At 41.6% G+C, this 20,596-nt stretch overlaps 1 protein-coding gene across 1 annotated transcript in view; it reads right to left on the reverse strand.

Annotated features, from left to right (window-relative positions):
- LOC117512431 (plakophilin-1) overlaps nt 1-20,596 on the reverse strand; it is a 97,311-nt gene that overhangs the window by 14,787 nt on the left and 61,928 nt on the right. The window contains 8 exon segments of the mRNA XM_034172496.1: nt 3,272-3,314; nt 3,317-3,362; nt 3,364-3,440; nt 7,413-7,466; nt 7,469-7,619; nt 7,929-8,070; nt 15,837-16,009; nt 16,169-16,357. Of these exon segments, the coding sequence (XP_034028387.1) occupies nt 3,272-3,314; nt 3,317-3,362; nt 3,364-3,440; nt 7,413-7,466; nt 7,469-7,619; nt 7,929-8,070; nt 15,837-16,009; nt 16,169-16,357 (875 nt within the window).

Consider the following 20,596-nt stretch of genomic DNA (forward strand, 5'->3'; position numbering starts at 1 on the left):
TTGTTTTGTTCCTCTTTCGTTCCTTTTGATTCGCAGGCTATTCAGTGACTGGAAAAGTCAAAAGCCCATTCGTTCACCTTTTCTCCATGATTTGTGACTTTTTTGCCTTGTTCAGGAATTGTTGTATGCCGTGTGACCGGGCCATAACTTAGCTTTTTTAATACTTTAGTTATCTTGCTTAATGTGGGTTGTAATAGTATTTTCTTTTGCACATTTTCACTTTTTCTTTGCCTTGACATCACAACCTACATGTTTGTTTGACAAGATTACTAACCACAAGAGCATTAATCATTTTCATATTTATGGTTCCCCTAACCTCAACTGACCCGAATTTAAAGCTAGAACATCAAACATACCCAGTTAAGCCCCCGTGTAGATTTGGCTCATCAATTCCAATTAGTGCAGAACTGTAATAAAACTTAGGCCAAGAGTAATACTGATTAAGGTAAGTGCCACTAGGGTTTTTTTTTTTTAGATTTAAGTCAAAAAGAACTAAACATATTTTATTTGGCTCATCAATTCCAATTAGGGCAGAACTGTAATAAAACTTAGGCCAAGAGTAATACTGATTAAAGGTAAGTGCCAATGTTTTTTTTAAAGATTTAAGTCATAAAAATAATTTTTTTTGGCCCCACTACATAAGGGATTCAAAGTGTGATATTGCCAATATGACCAAAATCATGCTGCCTGGAAACATTTAGAATTTTTAACCTCCTGAGCGGGAGAAATTCAAGGGATCAGATACTATGACCAACATTTGGTAGATATGGAAGTGATTTACCAGAAATCTTATGGATGTTAACATAAGAGGGTCGCAGGTAATCTCAAAACCTCAAGCATGAGCTTCGTCCTGTAGTTAGTCTGCATGACGGCAATGAAGGAAAAGATAATATTCACTGTGGAAATTATCCCCAGATAAATATGCCCTCTTCATTAAAATGAGCTGTAATTTTGCAATGTTACAATACAAACCAACATTATAATGTTTGAATTTAGGTAGAAACAAATTTTCTCAGACAGATGAAATTTGAAAGGCCCTACAGCTTTAAACATTTTAGTTGTTAAAAAATAATAATACAAATACTACTACGACTACTACTACTATTAATACAACCCCAATTCCAATGAAGTTGGGACATTGTGCAAAATGTAAATAAAAACAGAATACGATTTGCAAATCCTCCTCAACCTATGTTCAACTGAATACACCACAAAGACAAAATATTTAATGTTCAACTGATAACCTTTATTGTTTTTGTGCAAATATTTGCTCATTTTGAAATGGATGCCTGCAACACGTTTCAAAAAAGCTGGGACAGTGGTATGTTTACCACTGTGTTACATCACCTTTCCTTCTAGCAACACTCAATAAGTATTTGGGAACTGAGGACACTAATTGTTGAAGCTTTGTAGGTGGAATTCTTTCCCATTCTTGCTTGATGTACGACTTAAGTTGTTCAACAGTCCGGGGTCTCCGTTGTCATATTTGCGCTTCATAATGTGCCACACATTTTCAATGGGTGACAGGTCTGGACTGCGGGCAGGCCAGTCTAGTACCGGCACTCTTTTACTATGAAGCCACACTGTTGTAACACGTGCAGAATGTGGCTTGGCATTGTCTTGCTGAAATAAGTAGGGACGTCCCTGAAAAAGACGTTGCTTGGATGGCAGCATGCGTTGCTCCAAAACCTGGATGTATCTTACAGCATTGATGGTACCATCACAGATGTGTAAGCTGCCCCTGCCATGGACACTAACACACCCGCATACCATCACAGATGTTGCTTTTGAACTTTGTGCTGGTAACAATGTGAATGGTCTCTTTCCTCTTTTGTCTGGAGGACACGACATCTATGATTTCCAAAAACAATTTGAAATGTGGACTCATCAGACCACAGCACACTTTTCGACTTTGCGTCTGTCCATTTCAAATGAGCTCTGGCCCAGAGAAGGCAGCGGCATTTCTGGATGTTTTTGATGTATGGCTTTCGCTTTGCATGGGTGGAGTTTTAACTTGCACTTGTAGATGTAGCAACAAACTGTGTTAACTGACAATGGTTTTCTGAAGTGTTCCTGAGCCCAGGTGGTAAGATCCTTTACACAATGATGTCAGTGTTTAATGCAGTGCTGCCTGAGGGATCCAAGGTCACGGGCATTCAATGTTGGTTTTTGGCCTTGCCGCTTACATTAGAAAGTTCTCCAGATTCGCTGAAACTTCTGATTATATTTTGGACTGTAGATGATGAAATCCCTAAATTCCTTGCAACTGAACATTGAGAAACATTGTTCTTAAACTGTTGGACTATTTTTTTTCGTGCAGTTGTTCACAAAGTGGTGATCCTTGCCCCATCTTTGCTTGTGAACGGCTGAGCCTTTTGGGGATGCTCCTTTTATACCCAATCATGACACTCACAATTAGTATCCTCAGTTCCCAAACACTTACTGAGTGTTGTTCGAAGAAAAGGTGATGTAACACAGTGGTAAACATACCACTATCCAAACTTTTTTTAAACGTGTTGCAGGCATCCATTTCAAAATGAGCAAATATTTGCACAAAAACAATAAAGTTTATTAGTTTGAACATTAAATATCTTGTCTTTGTGGTGTATTCAGTTGAATATAGGTTGAAGAGGATTTGCAAATCATTGTATTCTGTTTTATTTACTTTTTAGACAATGTCCCAACTTCATTGGAATTGGGGATGTACTTATTATTATTATTATTATTAGTAGTAGTAGTAGTAGTAATCAGAAAAAAAATCTTCAAAAGCAGACATTTATTCTAAGGGTGTTGCATGGGGGAGGGGGGGTGCATTGTGTCCTCTTACCATCTGGATACGCCTGTGGCCTGCAGTCTGTGAGCATGAAGAATGGAGAACTTGTCTCTTTATGTGGGAAGTGCTACCTGGTTGTCAGGTAAGAAGGTTTGATAACATACCTTCCTCAGAAAAAGACTTTGAGCATATGCATGGAAAAAAAGCTTGCTCTTTGTGTGTGTGCTCCGTTTTTCACTACTGCTGTTTTATCCGTGCTAACGCAGCCAGAGGACACATGCAGACTTTGAAAGAAAAGCAAAACTTTGGACCTGCTGCACAAAACAGTGGACTAATGGTCATAAAATCCAGCAATACATATCACAAAATATGGGGACGGGGACTACTGGTACAGCTACCCAAGATCTTATACCAGTACGTAAATAATACTATGATCCGGTATTGACCCCTAGCCACACACGCATGTTACTTTATGTACTATTGCTGAAGTGTCCTCACCGCAAACACCCAGTGGCACTGTAGAACACATCAGGGTGGATGTGTTACAAACACTACTGTCTGACCAGCAGGTGAATGGCACCACCACATTACTCAGTAAGAGCCGGCAGTGCAGATGTTATTAGGTCCCCCTTCAGCTCATCAGCAGAGGATAGATTCCACAGCAGGCCTGCATATATAACAAGAATAAATTAGTGTCAAAAAATTACCCTTCAGAATGCCCACAACATCCTTCACTGCTGCAGTGATGAAATATTTGATCTAATAATTCTTATATTTAACTTGTCCAATTACTTTGGAGAAAGAATTTTCTTGGTCTCTGAAAATGGTGAGACTTTGTATAAAAACGGCTGTAATTCCTAATTGTAATGTGATATTTTTGTTAAAACCCCTTGAATTAAATCTGAAAATCGACAAAATAAGCAAATCTCTGTTGTTTTAGCTGAACTCCATTGTGTTGGTGTACAGAGGAAACCCAGTTTGACGTGGGTTAGTTAGATAGCGGGGGTTCTCAAGCCGGTGTTGCCGACCGAACGGCCCCCCTAAAAATCGGTCTGCCCTGCCATCACTGCCGCTTTACCATGCATGCATCATTTCGGAGCATTAACAGCGTCATTTCTGAGCGTCAGCAGCAATTCACCGATTATCGCCTCGTTTCTGCTTAAAACTGCACTCCAGTCGCCACAGCAGCATGTCTGAGACTGACTCTCTGAGTCTGACTCTCTACACCCAAACCGATCAAAGGGATTAATGTGATTATTAACTATGAGATCACAAAGTAAAACCTCTTAAATCATTCTAAAGTCAGTTTTAAGCAGAAACAAGGCAGTTTAAAGCAGAAACAAAGCCATAATCAGTGAAGTGCTGCCAACGCTCCGAAATGACACATGCGCAGCGAAGGAGGGCACACCAATTTTGAAAGAAGCCCATTTGGTCGGCAGCATATTACCTTGTGAGTGAAGGGGTAAATTGCACATATTTACAGGTTATATCAAATGTTCATAAAATACTTAAGATTTGACCTTTTTCCATGGGGAAAAACTGTTGTAATGGGGATAATCCTGGCTATGCATCTTTGAGATCATTCAGATCAGTAAGTGTGCACTGCATGATCTCTGTGCTGAGCCAAGCACATGCATTTCTCAGTGGATGGGACTCTGAACCTCCAGGTAAAGAAAGACAGAAAGAAAGAAAGAAAATTGTTTCTGCACTAAAACATGACAGGAGAAAGCTGCTCTGGGTGCAGGGGGATTTTGGGAGGGATTTGCCAAGTTACATGTCAAATGGCAGCTGCAATTTTGCCGCTAGTTGTGAACAAAACTACTATATTGGTGGTTTTGATGGAAGTGGTTTGAGTGTAAAAACCATTGGTGTGTCCACCATGCAAGTTTTCTGGCTGCTACAGACTCGGTGGGTTGATGTAGTCTTGAACTTACTAAACTTTCTCTTATTTCCAGTCCTTCCATCATTGTGAATCAACTTGTTTCTAAGCGTTGCATTCTTAGGAAAAAACATAGAAGTTCACATGTTTATCCCTGAGATGGTTATGGAAGCTTCCAGAGACACAACAAGTAATCCCTGGTATTCTGCTCCTTTAGTTTACTTTCTGACTATGTCTGTGTGTCCACAATACGCACACATTTTCCACAATTGCCTGCATCACCAAAATCCAACATGAGAGGTATGCAATCTCCCTATTGTCAATAAAGGCAAATGCCAATTTTCTCCGCTGAAGTTGGCAAATCCAAAAATCGCAACTTTCGTTAGCACTCGCCACTCTGTGAGATACTAGCCTTAGTGAGAGGAGTGAGGGGAGCAAAGATGTGCAGTGGATTTAACTGTTTATCTGTCTTGAAAATGAATTGTTTTAGAACTCGCTCATATAACATAAAACGATGCTAATGAGCTAACACTGCATGCAGTGAGTGCCTGTGTTGTCTCTGCTGTGAGACACAGAAATCACATTGTGAAAATCAGGTGTTTAGTTTTGTGCAGGAAAAAAAAAACAACACCCTCTCTCTGCTATTTCATTAAAAAAAAAATTAAAAAACAGCTCAAGCTGGGTGTCATTTAGTTGAAAACTAAATGAGGACCAGCACATCTGCAAGCGGTAGAGTGAGTCCGGCAGCCCCGTCCACGCGGCCCTGCTGCTGGTCCCGCTCCGACCCACTGTGCCCGCAGGGGTAGCGGGCTGTATGATGGCAATGCTCTTCTTTTATTTTATTTTTATTGAGGTCCATAAGTTTCATGTTTTATTGTGTTATGCTCTGCAATTTCATGTACTGTATTGTTTATTTTACGTATATGTGTCTTATTGCCAAATAAATGAAATAAAATCAGAGGATGCACAAACCCAAAGCGCTGCTGGACATCACGACGCGCCTTTCAGAAAATCCCTCAGTCTGTCCATCAAAGGATTGTATACCGGTCATTCCCAAGTCGCAAGAAGGACATCTGTATTTACTACTCCTTCCATGCTGGAGGACAGTGGATCGAGCATGCACAATCCTGACAACACGCAGTGGGCTGCCACTGCTGTACAACATTTCTGCCTTCTGTGAGTGTGCTGCCACCACGCATACCATCCACATTCTTCCTTTTTCTTCTTCTATCTGTGAAGCCATGCTTGGCTTTTTTATTATTTGTTTATTGTTATTTATTATTTCATTGCTTATTTTATTATTTACATTTCCATGTCTATAGTCTTTTCACATAATAGCAGTATAATAGCAGCCCAGAGCCATCCTGAGCACAATTTCAGTGAGATTCCAACTGAAAAACTGTCACTAATTAGCATATTTTGTCACTAATTTGTGTCTTTAACTACTCCCCAAAAGTTGCAGCTCAGTGAGCTGCACCCTTATTGTTTGAATTCTCATCTTGGCTGAAGGCACTATCAGTTTGATTTTCAAAATTTTATATGTACAAATATCACAATTCATAATGATGATTCACTTACTGCTTGAACTCTCATCTTGGGCTTTCAGCCTTTCTCCTTTGTTGGTTCAATTTTCAATATATGATGACTAAGTTTTCATTCATTTTTTATTCCAGCATATTCAAATTAAGGGTCACAGGGAGCTGGATACTATCACAGTGATCACTGAGCGAGAGGTGGGGTACACCCTGGACAGGCCACCAGTTTATCGTAGGGCCACACACAGACAAACACATTCAGACCTATGGTCAATGTAAAGTTCCAAATTCAAATGTCTATGGAGGCTGGAAGAAGCCAGAGCACCTGGAGGGAACACACGCAAACATGGGGAGAACATGCAAACTCCGCACAGAAAGGACCAGGTCTTGCTTGCTGTGAGGCAACAGTGAAAATCACTAACCACCAATCACTAAGAACCAGAAGGGTACTCAAACTGTACATTCTGGTGACTGGTCAGAGCCTGTAGTACACAGAGCTGATGGTACCAGCCACAATGTCCAGCAACTTAGTAGAAATTTCACAAAATCTCAGGATGTTCCACAAAGCAGCCACAATAATTATGTTAAATGCCTTGCAAATATTATCACAGGCTACTACGAATTATTAATATTAATAACTGCATTCGATGAGTACCCAAAAACTGAGGATACGACTGATGGTTAACTTCTTGGGTATAAAGCCAGAATGCTCTGGCTGCTGAGTAGCAAGCAGCAGGCACTGAATTCTACCGAGAATGACCCTTTCACCTTCCCCAGCACAGTGGGTCGTCAAGTACTCCTATACTTGTTGCAATCCAGGCCCAATTCCTAAACTTTCCTGTCCAGAAAGGGACTACAAATACTTCTAGTTATTTGGATGATATCTCACACCCAAATTGAAATAAAGAATTCTTGCAATTCCAGGAGAACAGGATCCCCACCTGCCTGAAGAAGTTCAGCCCAAATACCCCAGGGGCTTGCAGCCTTCAGATGTTTCTCTACCTTTGCTATCTCACTGAGATTCCCATTTTACAGGAGGATTGCCTGCAAGAACACTGGCAGTGGAGATTTCCAACATCTTGAGAGGAATGTCAACCTATTGTGAGTGTGTTGGCAGGTTAGTTATGCATCTCTACAAGGTTTTGAGCTGATTAACTGATGCATTTTTTTTTTTTATGATTTTGTTTTTCCCTCCAGCATAATCATGTGTCGGGTCCTGTCCTACCTGTAATTTGTTTCTGAGTCTCAGTAGAATCTGTCTCCTTCAGTAGCTGTAGGCCTTAGCTATACGCCACAAACGCTGAACCTCCAGTTTATTGTTGTGGTCCTTGAACACTAGGTTCCTCAGTGCCCCAGCAGCACTCTGGCTTACTCCAGGGTTGGAGCTCTGCAGCAGGGACACCAGAAGTGGAATCCCTCTTAGCTGCAACACCTGGAACACAGAAATACAGCAAAAGTGTAGAAAATGCAAACCATGCCTTTCAGTCTCATATGGATTGACAAGACTGCAATTTAACCACAAACCCATCAGCCAAAAATTACAGAAAAAAAACTCCTCCCTTTCCCTCAAGGCAGGTTACAAAAAGGTCTTCAAAATGCTTCAACAATTGTACAAGACAGTTCTTGCACAAATGTGACTTGAAGAACAGAGTGACATGCAGCATTTTTATGTGTACTTTTGGTGGGAATATCTACAACAGGTTTATACATTACATTTGTGCATGTATAAGTGCAGTCTTACTTCCTGTTTGGCACTGTCCTCTTTGAAGGTGGTGTTTTGGATGAAGGTCGCTCCACACTGTTGGTAATTCTCATCAGCATGAGACAGAAACTCCACAGCCTCCTTCAGATTTAAGTCTGACATGTTTGCCACACTGGTTACCCTGTAGGAAAGAGACAAAAAAACACTAGACATACTTGTCATAGACAGAAAAGGGAGTGTGATGTTCACTAAAATGCATGGATATAACACAGGGAATAGTTGCCACATTGCAGGATAATGATAGGAATGCACCAATCTGAGAATCTGAACTATGGGTCTGCAACTCCTGCTTCTTGTTCTCTTTAAAAACACCTGTTTAAAATTGATAGATCCACCTGTATAACTGCAATCATTTTTCAGTAAGCTGAGGCTGCAACTACAAGTATAAGAGATTTCTGTGGCACTGCAACAGAAAGACGTTTTTAACAAAAGTCATATATGTGCATGTGCGTTCATGTGTCTACAGCTCATATGTGGGTAAATAGGTGGACAATAGGTGAGACAGTGTATGACCTGGGAAGGACAAATGAAATTCAGAAAGCTTAGGAAACAGGCTAACATCAATTTGGATGTTTATTACATCATATTTTTGTGGGCTAAGCGGTGGTTTTCATAATGGTTTTGCTTGGGTGTGGCCATTAAAATTATGACAAGCTTATTTCCTCAATAATCATGTATTAATCCAGATTCAGGTCCATAAGATACAGATGCACACACCTCTCAAATCTGTCACACCTTGACAATTTAACCAGCGCATGCCGAGCTTTTTAAAAAGGTTAACACAATATTTGCATGGACCATAAGCTGTAAGTAAGTTATGCGATTGTAGACACACGTTTCTTGTAAGTTACTCATAAGTCAAAATACGTCCATTGATTGGCTGAAAAACTGAAAGCTGCAGTCCTCGTGCAGTTCAGACTATTAAAACTATTCACAAACGGAGTAAATATAAAGTCCTAACCTTACCTGTTACATTGTTTCAGTTGGATTCATCATCACAGCATGACTAGAACTACAGCTGTATGCAAAAGTTTGCGCACCCCTGATAATTTTCAGGATTTTCCTTTATAAATCATTGGTTGTCTGGATCAGAAATTTCAGTTAAATATATCATATAGCAGACAAACACACTGATATTTGAGAGGTGAAATGAAGTTTCTAGCATTTAAAGAAAGTGTGCAATAATTATGTAAACAAAATTATCAGGGGTGCCCAAACTTTCGCATACAACTGTATCCACATAAAGCGTCCTGATTTTGGAAAACATCTGAAAATACTTTAGTTCATTGTCATGGCTGAAGAAACAGTGTTTTTAAAGAAGTCCCACTGTGTTTTGTCTGCTCTTTGTGCATCTCTCAGCCTGAACATGATAGCTGGGAAGCACAGTAACTGGGACGGTAGCTGGGAATAGTAGCATTTCAGGTCATCTACAAATGATTTAGCACCAGGTTCTCCACAAACATAAGGTGCGAGGAAGGGCAGGGGCTGCCAGATATCCAGCAATGCCACAGCCCAATCACGAACAGCTCTGTTCAACGGGCACCCCCGGGTAAGAGGAGCCCAGGGCCAACCGAAAATCCACAGCAATTGTGTATCGCATTGTTTAAGCAGGATTCTGACTTAAGGCGGGCTTACACTGTGCAATTTTTGGCCCTTTTACAGCTGATTTTTAACTTGTGCGAGAATTTTTTGGATTGCGCCAAGTTTCAGCTTAATCGTGCATCCAGCATCGTGCAGTCTACATGGAGTAACGAGCTGTGTTCAACATCTCACGATCACCTCCTGATCGGGAATTGTATGGTCGGATGAAAATCAAACCTGTTTCATATTTTGGTCGGCCGTCGTGACTCATGAGGGTTCCGCACTGTTGAAGCAGCGCTACAAGCATCTACGCGCTGATTACTTTGCGCACTGTGCATGAGCAAACACCGGAGAGAGCAAACAGTGATCTCATGTAAAGTCTTGTTTTTTTTTTTATTGCGTTCCCTCGCAATAACCTAATATCATATTAAAGTTCATGCCTATCAGTGCGCACAGTGAGTGGAATCAGGTGGGGGAGACCGAACGTATATGCGCGCGCGCGCGCGCGCACACACACACACACACACACACACACACACACACACACACACACACACACACACACCAGACAACAGGATTTACGACAGATAACCACAGCTGTATGACTCCGTATGAAATATAGTTTATTTATACAACAGTGTAAGTAGCAACACCTGTTATGAATGTTTGTTTTCTTTTTTACCGTCCTCTCATAAATCATGTTGCTGTCTGCTGTGTGTGCGCACGCGCATATACGTTCAGTCTCCCCCCACCTGATTTCACTCACTGTGCGCGCTGATAGGCATGAAATTTTTTTTTTAAAGAAAAAAAAAAAAACTTCCGACGTGTGGTTTTTGAACGTACGAGGTCTGTCAATAAAGCAACGGTCCTTTTTGTTTTTTTCAAAAACTATATGGATTTCATTCATATGTTTTTACGTCAGACATGCTTGAACCCTCGTGCGCATGCGTGAGTTTTTCCACGCCTGTCGGTGACGTCATTCGCCTGTGAGCACTCCTTGTGGGAGGAGTCGTCCAGCCCCTCGTCGGAATTCCTTTGTCTGAGAAGTTGCTGAGAGACTGGCGCGTTGTTTGATCAAAATTTTTTCTAAACCTGTGAGACACATCGAAGTGGGACACGGTTCGAAAATTAAGCTGGTTTTCAGTGAAAATTTTTAACGGCTGATGAGAGATTTTGAGGTGATTCTGTCGCTTTAAGGACTTCCCATGGTGCGAGACGTCGCTCAGCGCCTCTCAGCCGCCGTCGTCAGCCTGTTCAAGGCTGAAAACCTCCACATTTCAGGCTCTATTGATCCAGGACGTCGTGAGAGAACAGAGAAGTTTCAGAAGAAGTCGGTTTCAGCATTTTATCCGGATATTCCACTGTTAAAGGAGATTTTTTTAATGAAAGACGTGCGGACGGGTCCGCGCGTCGGGACGCAACCGACGCGGTGCGGCGGCACAGGAAAAACACCTCCGTGTTGATAACCATTTGTAAAATCCAGGCGGCTTTTGATGGCTTTCAGTGGAGTGAGTATATGAGAAATTGTTTAACAGCAGGACATGTTCCAACTTGTCCTTAAGGCTTCCAACAGAGGTGTTTTTCCTGTGGTGGAGCGTCGCGGCGGCTGCGTCCCAACGCTGCAATCCGCCCGCACGTCTTTCATTAAAAAAATCTCCTTTAACAGTGGAATAGCCGGATAAAATGCTGAAACCGACTTCTTCTGAAACTTCTCTGTTCTCTCACGACGTCCTGGATCAATAGAGCCTGAAATGTGGAGGTTTCAGCTTGAACAGGCTGACGACGGCGGCTGAGAGCGCTGAGCGATGTCTCGCACCGTGGGAAGTCCTTAAAGCGACAGAATCACCTCAAAATCTCTCATCAGCCGTTAAAATTTTCACTGAAAACCAGCTTAATTTTTCGAACCGTGTCCACTTCGATGTGTCTCACAGGTTTAGAAAAAATTTTGATCAAACAACGCGCCAGTCTCTCAGCAACTTCTCAGACAAAGGAATTCCGACGAGGAGCTGGACGACTCCTCCCACAAGGAGTGCTCACAGGCGAATGACGTCACCGACAGGCGTGGAAAAACTCACACATGCGCACGAGGGTTCAAGCATGTCTGACGTAAAAACATATGAATGAAATCCATATAGTTTTTGAAAAAAAATAAAAAGGACCGTTACTTTATTGACAGACCTCGTACAATGTGAGCAGTCAGATCCCATCAGAGCATCAGGCCGTACAGTGTGAGAACATGAATCGTGTGCTCTGAACTTTTAACCCCTGCGGTTTTGTCGCACAGTCTGAGCTGGAGCCAAGTACGATTGAAAATATTGTACAGTGCATGCCTAGCCTTAGAGGTGTTGGCACAGATGGCAGCTTTGCACCTTTGGCTCCTCAGCAAGGCACATACCCCAAATGTCTGAATCTGCAGTTCCTCTCGTACTGAGCAGGATTACTATTGAAACAACAACCCCAGGTTTCTTTTCAGCACTGTAGCCAGGCTGACAAAGAGTCAGAGCTCTATTGAGCTGAGTATTCCATTAACTTTAACTAGTAATGACTTCATGACTTTCTTTGCTAACAAAATTTTAACTATTAGAGAAAAAAATACTCATAACCATCCCAAAGATGTATCATTATCTTTGGCTGCTTTCAGTGATGCCGGTATTTGGTTAGACTCTTTCTCTCTGATTGTTCTGTCTGAGTTATTTTCATTAGTTACTTCATCCAAACCATCAACATGTTTATTAGACCCCATTCCTACCAGGCTGCTCAAGGAAGCCCTACCATTATTTAATGCTTCGATCTTAAATATGATCAATCTATCTTTGTTAGTTGGTTATGTACCACAGGCCTTTAAGGTGGCAGTAATTAAACCATTACTTAAAAAGCCATCACTTGACCCAGCTATCTTAGCTAATTATAGGCCAATCTCCAACCTTCCTTTTCTCTCAAAATTCTTGAAAGGGTAGTTGTAAAACAGCTAACTGATCATCTGCAGAGGAATGGTCTATTTGAAGAGTTTCAGTCAGGTTTTAGAATTCATCGTAGTACAGAAACAGCATTAGTGAAGGTTACAAATGATCTTCTTATGGCCTCGGACAGTGGACTCATCTCTGTGCTTGTTCTGTTAGACCTCAGTGCTGCTTTTGATACTGTTGACCATAAAATTTTATTACAGAGATTAGAGCATGCCATAGGTATTAAAGGCACTGAGCTGCGGTGGTTTGAATCATATTTGTCTAATAGATTACAATTTGTTCATGTAAATGGGGAATCTTCTTCACAGACTAAAGTTAATTATGGAGTTCCACAAGGTTCTGTGCTAGGACCAATTTTATTCACTTTATACATGCTTCCCTTAGGCAGTATTATTAGACGGTATTGTTTAAATTTTCATTGTTACGCAGATGATACCCAGCTTTATCTATCCATGAAGCCAGAGGACACACACCAATTAGCTAAACTGCAGGATTGTCTTACAGACATAAAGACATGGATGACCTCTAATTTCCTGCTTTTAAACTCAGATAAAACTGAAGTTATTGTACTTGGCCCCACAAATCTTAGAAACATGGTGTCTAATCAGATCCTTACTCTGGATGGCATTACCCTGACCTCTAGTAATACTGTGAGAAATCTTGGAGTCATTTTTGATCAGGATATGTCATTCAAAGCGCATATTAAACAAATATGTAGGACTGCTTTTTTGCATTTACGCAATATCTCTAAAATTAGAAAGGTCTTGTCTCAGAGTGATGCTGAAAAACTAATTCATGCATTTATTTCCTCTAGGCTGGACTATTGTAATTCATTATTATCAGGTTGTCCTAAAAGTTCCCTAAAAAGCCTTCAGTTAATTCAAAATGCTGCAGCTAGAGTACTAACGGGGACTAGAAGGAGAGAGCATATCTCACCCATATTGGCCTCTCTTCATTGGCTTCCTGTTAACTCTAGAATAGAATTTAAAATTCTTCTTCTTACTTATAAGGTTTTGAATAATCAGGTCCCATCTTATCTTAGGGACCTCGTAGTACCATATCACCCCAATAGAGCGCTTCGCTCTCAGACTGCAGGCTTACTTGTAGTTCCTAGGGTTTGTAAGAGTAGAATGGGAGGCAGAGCCTTCAGCTTTCACGCTCCTCTCCTGTGGAACCAGCTCCCAATTCAGATCAGGGAGACAGACACCCTCTCTACTTTTAAGATTAGGCTTAAAACTTTCCTTTTTGCTAAAGCTTATAGTTACGGCTGGATCAGGTGACTGAACCATCCCTTAGTTATGCTGCTATAGACGTAGACTGCTGGGGGGTTCCCACGATGCACTGTTTCTTTCTCTTTTGCTCTGTATGCACCACTCTGCATTTAATCATTAGTGATCGATCTCTGCTCCCCTCCACAGCATGTCTTTTTCCTGGTTCTCTCCCTCAGCCCCAACCAGTCCCAGCAGAAGACTGCCCCTCCCTGAGCCTGGTTCTGCTGGAGGTTTCTTCCTGTTAAAAGGGAGTTTTTCCTTCCCACTGTAGCCAAGTGCTTGCTCACAGGGGGTCGTTTTGACCGTTGGGGTTTTACATAATTATTGTATGGCCTTGCCTTACAATATAAGGCGCCTTGGGGCAACTGTTTGTTGTGATTTGGGGCTATATAAAAAAAAATTGATTGATTGATTGATTGACAACACGTCATCAGTAGGTTAAAACTAACCTGTCTCACGACAGTCTAAACCCAGCTCACGTTCTCCATTAGTGGGTGAACAATGCAATGCTTAGTGAATTCTGCTTCACAATGATAGGAAGAGCTGACATTGAAGGATCAAAAAGCAACATCGCTATGAATGCTTGGCTGCCACAAGTCAGTTATCCCTGTTGTAACTTTTCGGACACCTCCTGCATAAAACCCAAAAAGTCAGCAGGATCGTGTGGCCCCGTCTGTATTCATACTGAAAATCAAGATCTAGCGACTTGTTACGGCTATTACTTCCTCTAGATCAAGTTTGATTGTCTTCTCGGTGCTCCACCAGGGTCGTGTTCCAACTCCAGTAGGGCTGATCCAAGGACCTCACGAAACCATTCAATCGGTAGTAGTGACAGGCGGTGTGTACAAAGGGCTGGGACTTAATCAACGCAAGCTTATGACCCATGCTTATAGGGAATTCCTCGTTCACAGGAAATAATTGCAATCCCCATCACGAGTGGGGTTCATTGGGTTAACCGCGACCCTTGGTGAAGGGTAGGCACATGCTGATCTGATCAGTGTGGAGCGTGTGCAGCTCCCAGACAGCTAAGGGCATCACAGACCTGTTATGTTTTAATTTCAAATAATTTTAAAGTCCAGACCTCTTGTGAAATGAAATTGCCTCAGTTTGTCCACCTGCCATCCACAGTCGCAGCTGTGGAAAGGGACAAAAGTGACATTAAAATATATTACACACCAGAGTTATGTTTTGTTGTTTCCATTTGTTGTTACATTTATTTAATTTTTCATTTTTGTGTTCAATTCAGTTTTGTAGTCCTATTGTGTGCAACTGAACACTGCTATGCACGTATACACGTCATGGACTTCATGTAGGGACTGTTTACTATGCCATTCTTTAAAAAAAGATATACTGCACTGGAATTTAGACCAAATTTCTTGTGTTCTAAAGTATGAAAATATTCCAGTGATGGAAAGTATCAATGTTTTTAAAATATATAAATGTATGAAATTAGACTTGCAATTTTAATTAACTTATTCCAAATGAATTGTAAATGTAGTAGTTCTGTATTGTTGTTTTTTTTTAACTGTGTGCCCTCCTTTGACTGAGTTTGTGTAAGATAACCGTTCACGCTCAGATCACGTCGGTGTCCTCTTATCTCCTGCCTCTTGTCCAGTCTCTGTCTTGTTGTTGTAGTAGTTAGTGACCCCTATGTAATGTAGTCTGTTGTATTGTAAGCTCCTGTGATGTTTGTGTGTTTTTACTGTAAATTGTTCATTCTTACAGCCTGTCAGGGACTACAGATGGAAATTAGCCCATGGCAATAATCTGACATATTTACATTTTATGTGTTCATCAATATGTGTCGTCCCTTTTCAATAAAAAAATGAAATGAAATGAGCCATCTGTGTGCCAGACCACACCTTAGGTTTACACCAACACATCTATGACCAAAACAATGAGTGCAGGTGGTTTAGTGATTCAGAAGAGCTGTACACTGGGCACTGATGCATAGCACTTTGGGCCAGGGTGTGTTCTGACCTACAATCTATGGCATTAAAGTTTGCCCAGTGTATCAGAATGGTGCATTCCTAACGGCACTTGAGAGCCTGCAAGCCAAATGAACTCACGCTGATTGCTGCTCTGTCTTAGTTGTTTTGACAGCAGCAGCCTTGCTGTCAGTTTGAGGTGATTGCGGCCAAACGTGTGTCTGACTGTTGCCATTTGTCACTGTGTAGATACTCTGCCTATTTATTCGAGACTGGCTGGTCTGCTGGTTCTGGACAACATGGCCTTTGGCTTTCTGTAAAACAGTATTTACTGGCAATTTTACACAATTATGTACTGTATATATAAAAAAAAATTAAAAGAATATAAAGATTGTTTTTATTTCAAATTGCTGACATAATCTCAAAGCATGCTGGTGCTTCAGTGACAATGTTATGTGTAAATAATTGATCACCATAAAAGGTGCAGATCCATATACAGTGGGAACAGAAAAAGGAGGAGCCAAGGCTGGGTCGCTGCGACTTGGTTTTAAGCCGTTGGAACGATAGGGCCAGTTAGAAGTGTTCATGTGTTCCCATGCGCTTGAAGAGCTGACATATCTTCTTCCCATGGCTTTCGCAGACAGAGTGCGACTCTTCTGAATCTTCATCGAAAAGAAAGACAACAGGAAAGTTTGTCAAGTATAAAAAACACACATCATGTACAATGCAAAACTCCCCAATCATTCATATTTCACTTTAGTCTTCTCCAGCAATAATCTAAGTTACAAAAAAGTAGGTGGCCCACTTTCAACAAAAAACAAGACAGGTCAGCCCACACACACAAGACTACATACCTCTCACTTTCCTGAGTTTGTATTAAGGGAGAAGAATTCTTCACTAACAAGATGTCCCTCTACAGTTTAATGTCATTCAAACAGATATCATGAGTGGCGTTGTTTGAGTTCTGCTTTTCTTTTCTCTGTGTGCAGCACAACAATTCAGCCCAGCAATTATTCTGTTCAACATCGAACCTTTTTAGCAGCTACATTTTACTCAAAGCTAACTGGGTTTATTTATTTATTTTTAAAAAAGTAAAGAAAAAGAAGTAGAAAGCTAATGTGATGTTTCAATTCATCACAGATTTTGAGATCAAAGATCATTAAAAAAAACATTGTGATTCAACAACCTCATATACTGCATAATTCTGTGTGTGTGTACGAGGTCTGTCCAAAAAGTAATGGACCTTTTTATTTTTTTCAAAACTATATGGATTTGAATCACGTGTGATTGCATCAGCCAAGCTTGAACCTTCGTGTGCATGCGTGAGTTTTTCCACGCCTGTCGGTTGCGTCATTCGCCTGTGGGCAGGCTTTGAGTGAGCACTGGTCCACCCCTCCCGTCGGATTTCTTTTGTCTGAGAACTTGCTGAGAGACTGCCGCTTTGCTCCATGAAATTTTTTTCAGAAACTGTTAGAGACAGGCAGTTGGAAACCATTCGATAGATTCAGCTGGATATCGGTGAAGATTCTGTCGGCGTCACGCAGATTATGGACTGTTAAAACCTTTTTAAAGACAGCCCACAGCGGCGGAGGGTGCGCGGCACGCCGAGCGGCCATCGACAGGCTGGATCGACCAGATCATTTCTAAACTGAACGCTGTGTTGATCCGGGACATCATGTGACTACCACAGAAATGGCAAGAGCTGGACATAACACTTTTGCGGCACATTCCACTGTTACAGGAGATTTTGTAATGAAAGACGTGTGGAGGATTTCGCGCATCGGCACGAAGCAGCTCAGGACGCGCAGCAAAAAAACACCTCCGTCTTGGAAGTCTCACAGGACATGTTGGGGCATGTCCAGCTGTTACACAATTTCTAGGATACTCACTCGACTGAAAGCCATCGAAAGCCGTCTGAATCTTCTGAATGGTTTCCAACACGGAGGTGGGTTTTTTTTTTTTTGCTGCGCGTCCTGAGCTGCTTCGTGCCGACGCGCGAAATCTTCTGCACGTCTTTCATTACAAAATCTCCTGTAACAGTGGAATGTGCCGCAAAAGTGCTATGTCCAGCTCTCTTGCCATTTCTGTGGTAGTTCTCAGACAAAAGAAATCCGACGGGAGGGGTGGACCAGTGCTTAGTCAAAGCCTGCCCACAGGTGAATGACGCAACCGACAGGCGTGGAAAAACTCACGCATGCACATGAAGGTTCAAGCTTGGCTGATGCAATCACACGTGATTCAAATCCATATAGTTTTTGAAATAAATAAAAAGGTCCGTTACTTTTTGGACAGACCTCGTATGTTAAGACTTTTGCAAGCTTTTAACAATGTAACTGCTGTGATACAGTTTATAAGAAATGGTATCTTTGTACTCAAGATATTGTGCAGAGCCATGCAAAACCCTCAATAAGAGAGAGAGAGAGAGATAGAGAAAGAGAGACAGAGACAGAGAGAGAGAGAGAGTTACCATCAACAATAAGTTTCTGCTATCCAAAGTAAAACCAAAATAAAACCTGAACACGGGCGGCAGAGTGGGCTAATTGATTCAACCAACCAAAATAATAGATGAACTTCACTGCACCTACTGCTAAGAAACCAATGTTGACTGTGAGCCAGAGGCTTTGCCAAGACCAGATCAGTGTGAGACTCCCTGAATAGATGTGCAGAATGACCCTGTTGTGCGCAACAGTAACCCTAGAGGTTTGGCATGGCTTGGGCAAAGCAAGACAAGAGACCTTGTTTTTCCTTTTACAATTCTCAGCCCTGAAACATTCTTTCCCAGTAGCTAATTCCAAAACTGGCAGAGATAAAAAAGACAAAAGTACAAATGTGTCTGCTAGTTACAGCATGTGCACACAGGAATACACACAAACACGCTGCATCGCCATGTAGTACTTTGGTGCACATCCTTCCAAATGTTTGTTCAAAACAGCGCTCTTCTGACTCGGTACAAACCATTCCTTGCCGTTCCAACTGGACAGGTCCCTCAGCTAACAGGTGATGTAGGACACATTTGTCAGCAACACTGATGAGAACCTGATGACCTGTTTTGTTTTGAATTTCACAGTCCTGGATGCTTCCTCATCATTGTATTCTAACTAAATCATTGGGCTCTTCCTTATAGTAAAGACAAGACAGCAAAGCATGCAAATTCATCACAACAGCTACAAGCAGCATGTGACAGCAGAATGAAACACTCAGGGGTATGTGTATTTTTAAGTGAAATGCATCGTCCAAAATTAAGAGGTTATTTTTTTAAAAAGTCATTCAGAGGCAAAATTAAGAGGGTATTAAAAAAAGTCCTTCCAGTTTTTATTGGACTGATTAAACAAAACATATTCTGCTAGCTCCTCCACATCGAAAGGAGCCAGCTGAGGTGGCTCGGGCATCTTTTCCGAATGCCCCCTGGACACCTCACTGGAGAGGTGTTCCGGGCACGTCCCATCGGGAGGAGGCCCTGGGGAAGACCCAGGACATGCTGGAGGGAGTACGTCTCTTGGCTGACTTGAGAATGCCTCGAGACAGGTGTGTGGATCGGGAGGTCTGGGCGGCTTTGCTTGAGCTGCTGCCCCCGCGACCCGACTCCAGATAAAGCGGAAGAAAATGGATGGATGGATGGATATTCTGCTAGATCATGTTTCTTCAAATAACTAAACTGACGGCCTTCACTTTTCAATAAAAGACTCAACTTCTAGATGTGTTGTGCTGTTGAACGTAACTGCTGTGAAACAAACAATCATTAAATAAGATGTTACTGATGTAATTTCCTGGCTTTCTTACGGTCAGCACGCTCACCAGTCCAGAGCTTCTTTCAGCCCAAGCATCTTCACGTTACATTTCATGCAAGCCAACAAAGCATGAATCAGCAGGGTTGCCTTATAGACAGTAGTGTTCAGAATAATAGTAGTGCTATGTGACTAAAAAGATTAATCCAGGTTTTGAGTATATTTCTTTTTGTTACTGGGAAACAAGGGTACCCAGTAGATTCAGTAGATTCTCACAAATCCAACAAGACCAATCATTCATGATATGCACATTCTAAGGCTATGAAACTGGGCTATTAGTTAAAAAAAAAAGTAGAAAAGGGGTGTTCACAATAATAGTAGTGTGGGCATTCAGTCAGTGAGTTTGTCAATTCTGCTGAACAAACAGGTGTGAATCAGGTGTCCCCTATTTAAGGATGAGCCAGCACCTGTTGAACATGCCTTCTCTTGAAAGCCTGAGGATAATGGAACGTGCAAGACATTGTTCAGAAGAACAGCGTAGTTTGATTAAAAAGCTGATTGGAGAGGGGGAAAACCTATATGCAGGTGCAAAAAATATAGGCTGTTCTCTACAATGATCTCCAAGTGCTTTAAAATGGACAAAAACCAGAGACGCGTGGAGAAAATGGAAAAAAAACATCAAAATGGATAGAAGAATACCAGAATGGCAAAGGCTCACCCATTGATCAGTTCCAGGATGATGAAAGACAGTCTGGAGTTACCTGTAAGTGCTGTGGCAGTTAGAAGACCACCTGTGTGAAGCTAATTTATTTGCAAGAATCCCCCGCAAAGTCCCTCTGTTAAATAAAAGACATGCGCAGAAGAGGTTACAATTTGCCAAAGAACACATCAACTGGCCTAAAGAGAAATGGAGGAATATTTTGTGGACTGATGAGAGTAAAATTGTTCTTTTTGGTCCAAGGGACACAGACAATTTGGTGAGACGACCCCCAAACTCTGAATTCAAGCCTCAGTTACAGTGAGACAGTGAAGCATGATGGTGCAAGCATCATGATATGGGCATGTTTCTCCTACTATGGTGATGGGCCTATATATCGCATACCAGGTATCATGATCAGTTTGGATATGTCAAAATACTTGAAGAGGTCATGTTGCCTTATGCTGAAGAGGACCTGC

The sequence above is a fragment of the Thalassophryne amazonica genome, chromosome 6, assembly GCF_902500255.1.
Source record: "Thalassophryne amazonica chromosome 6, fThaAma1.1, whole genome shotgun sequence".
Lineage (NCBI taxonomy): Eukaryota > Metazoa > Chordata > Actinopteri > Batrachoidiformes > Batrachoididae > Thalassophryne > Thalassophryne amazonica.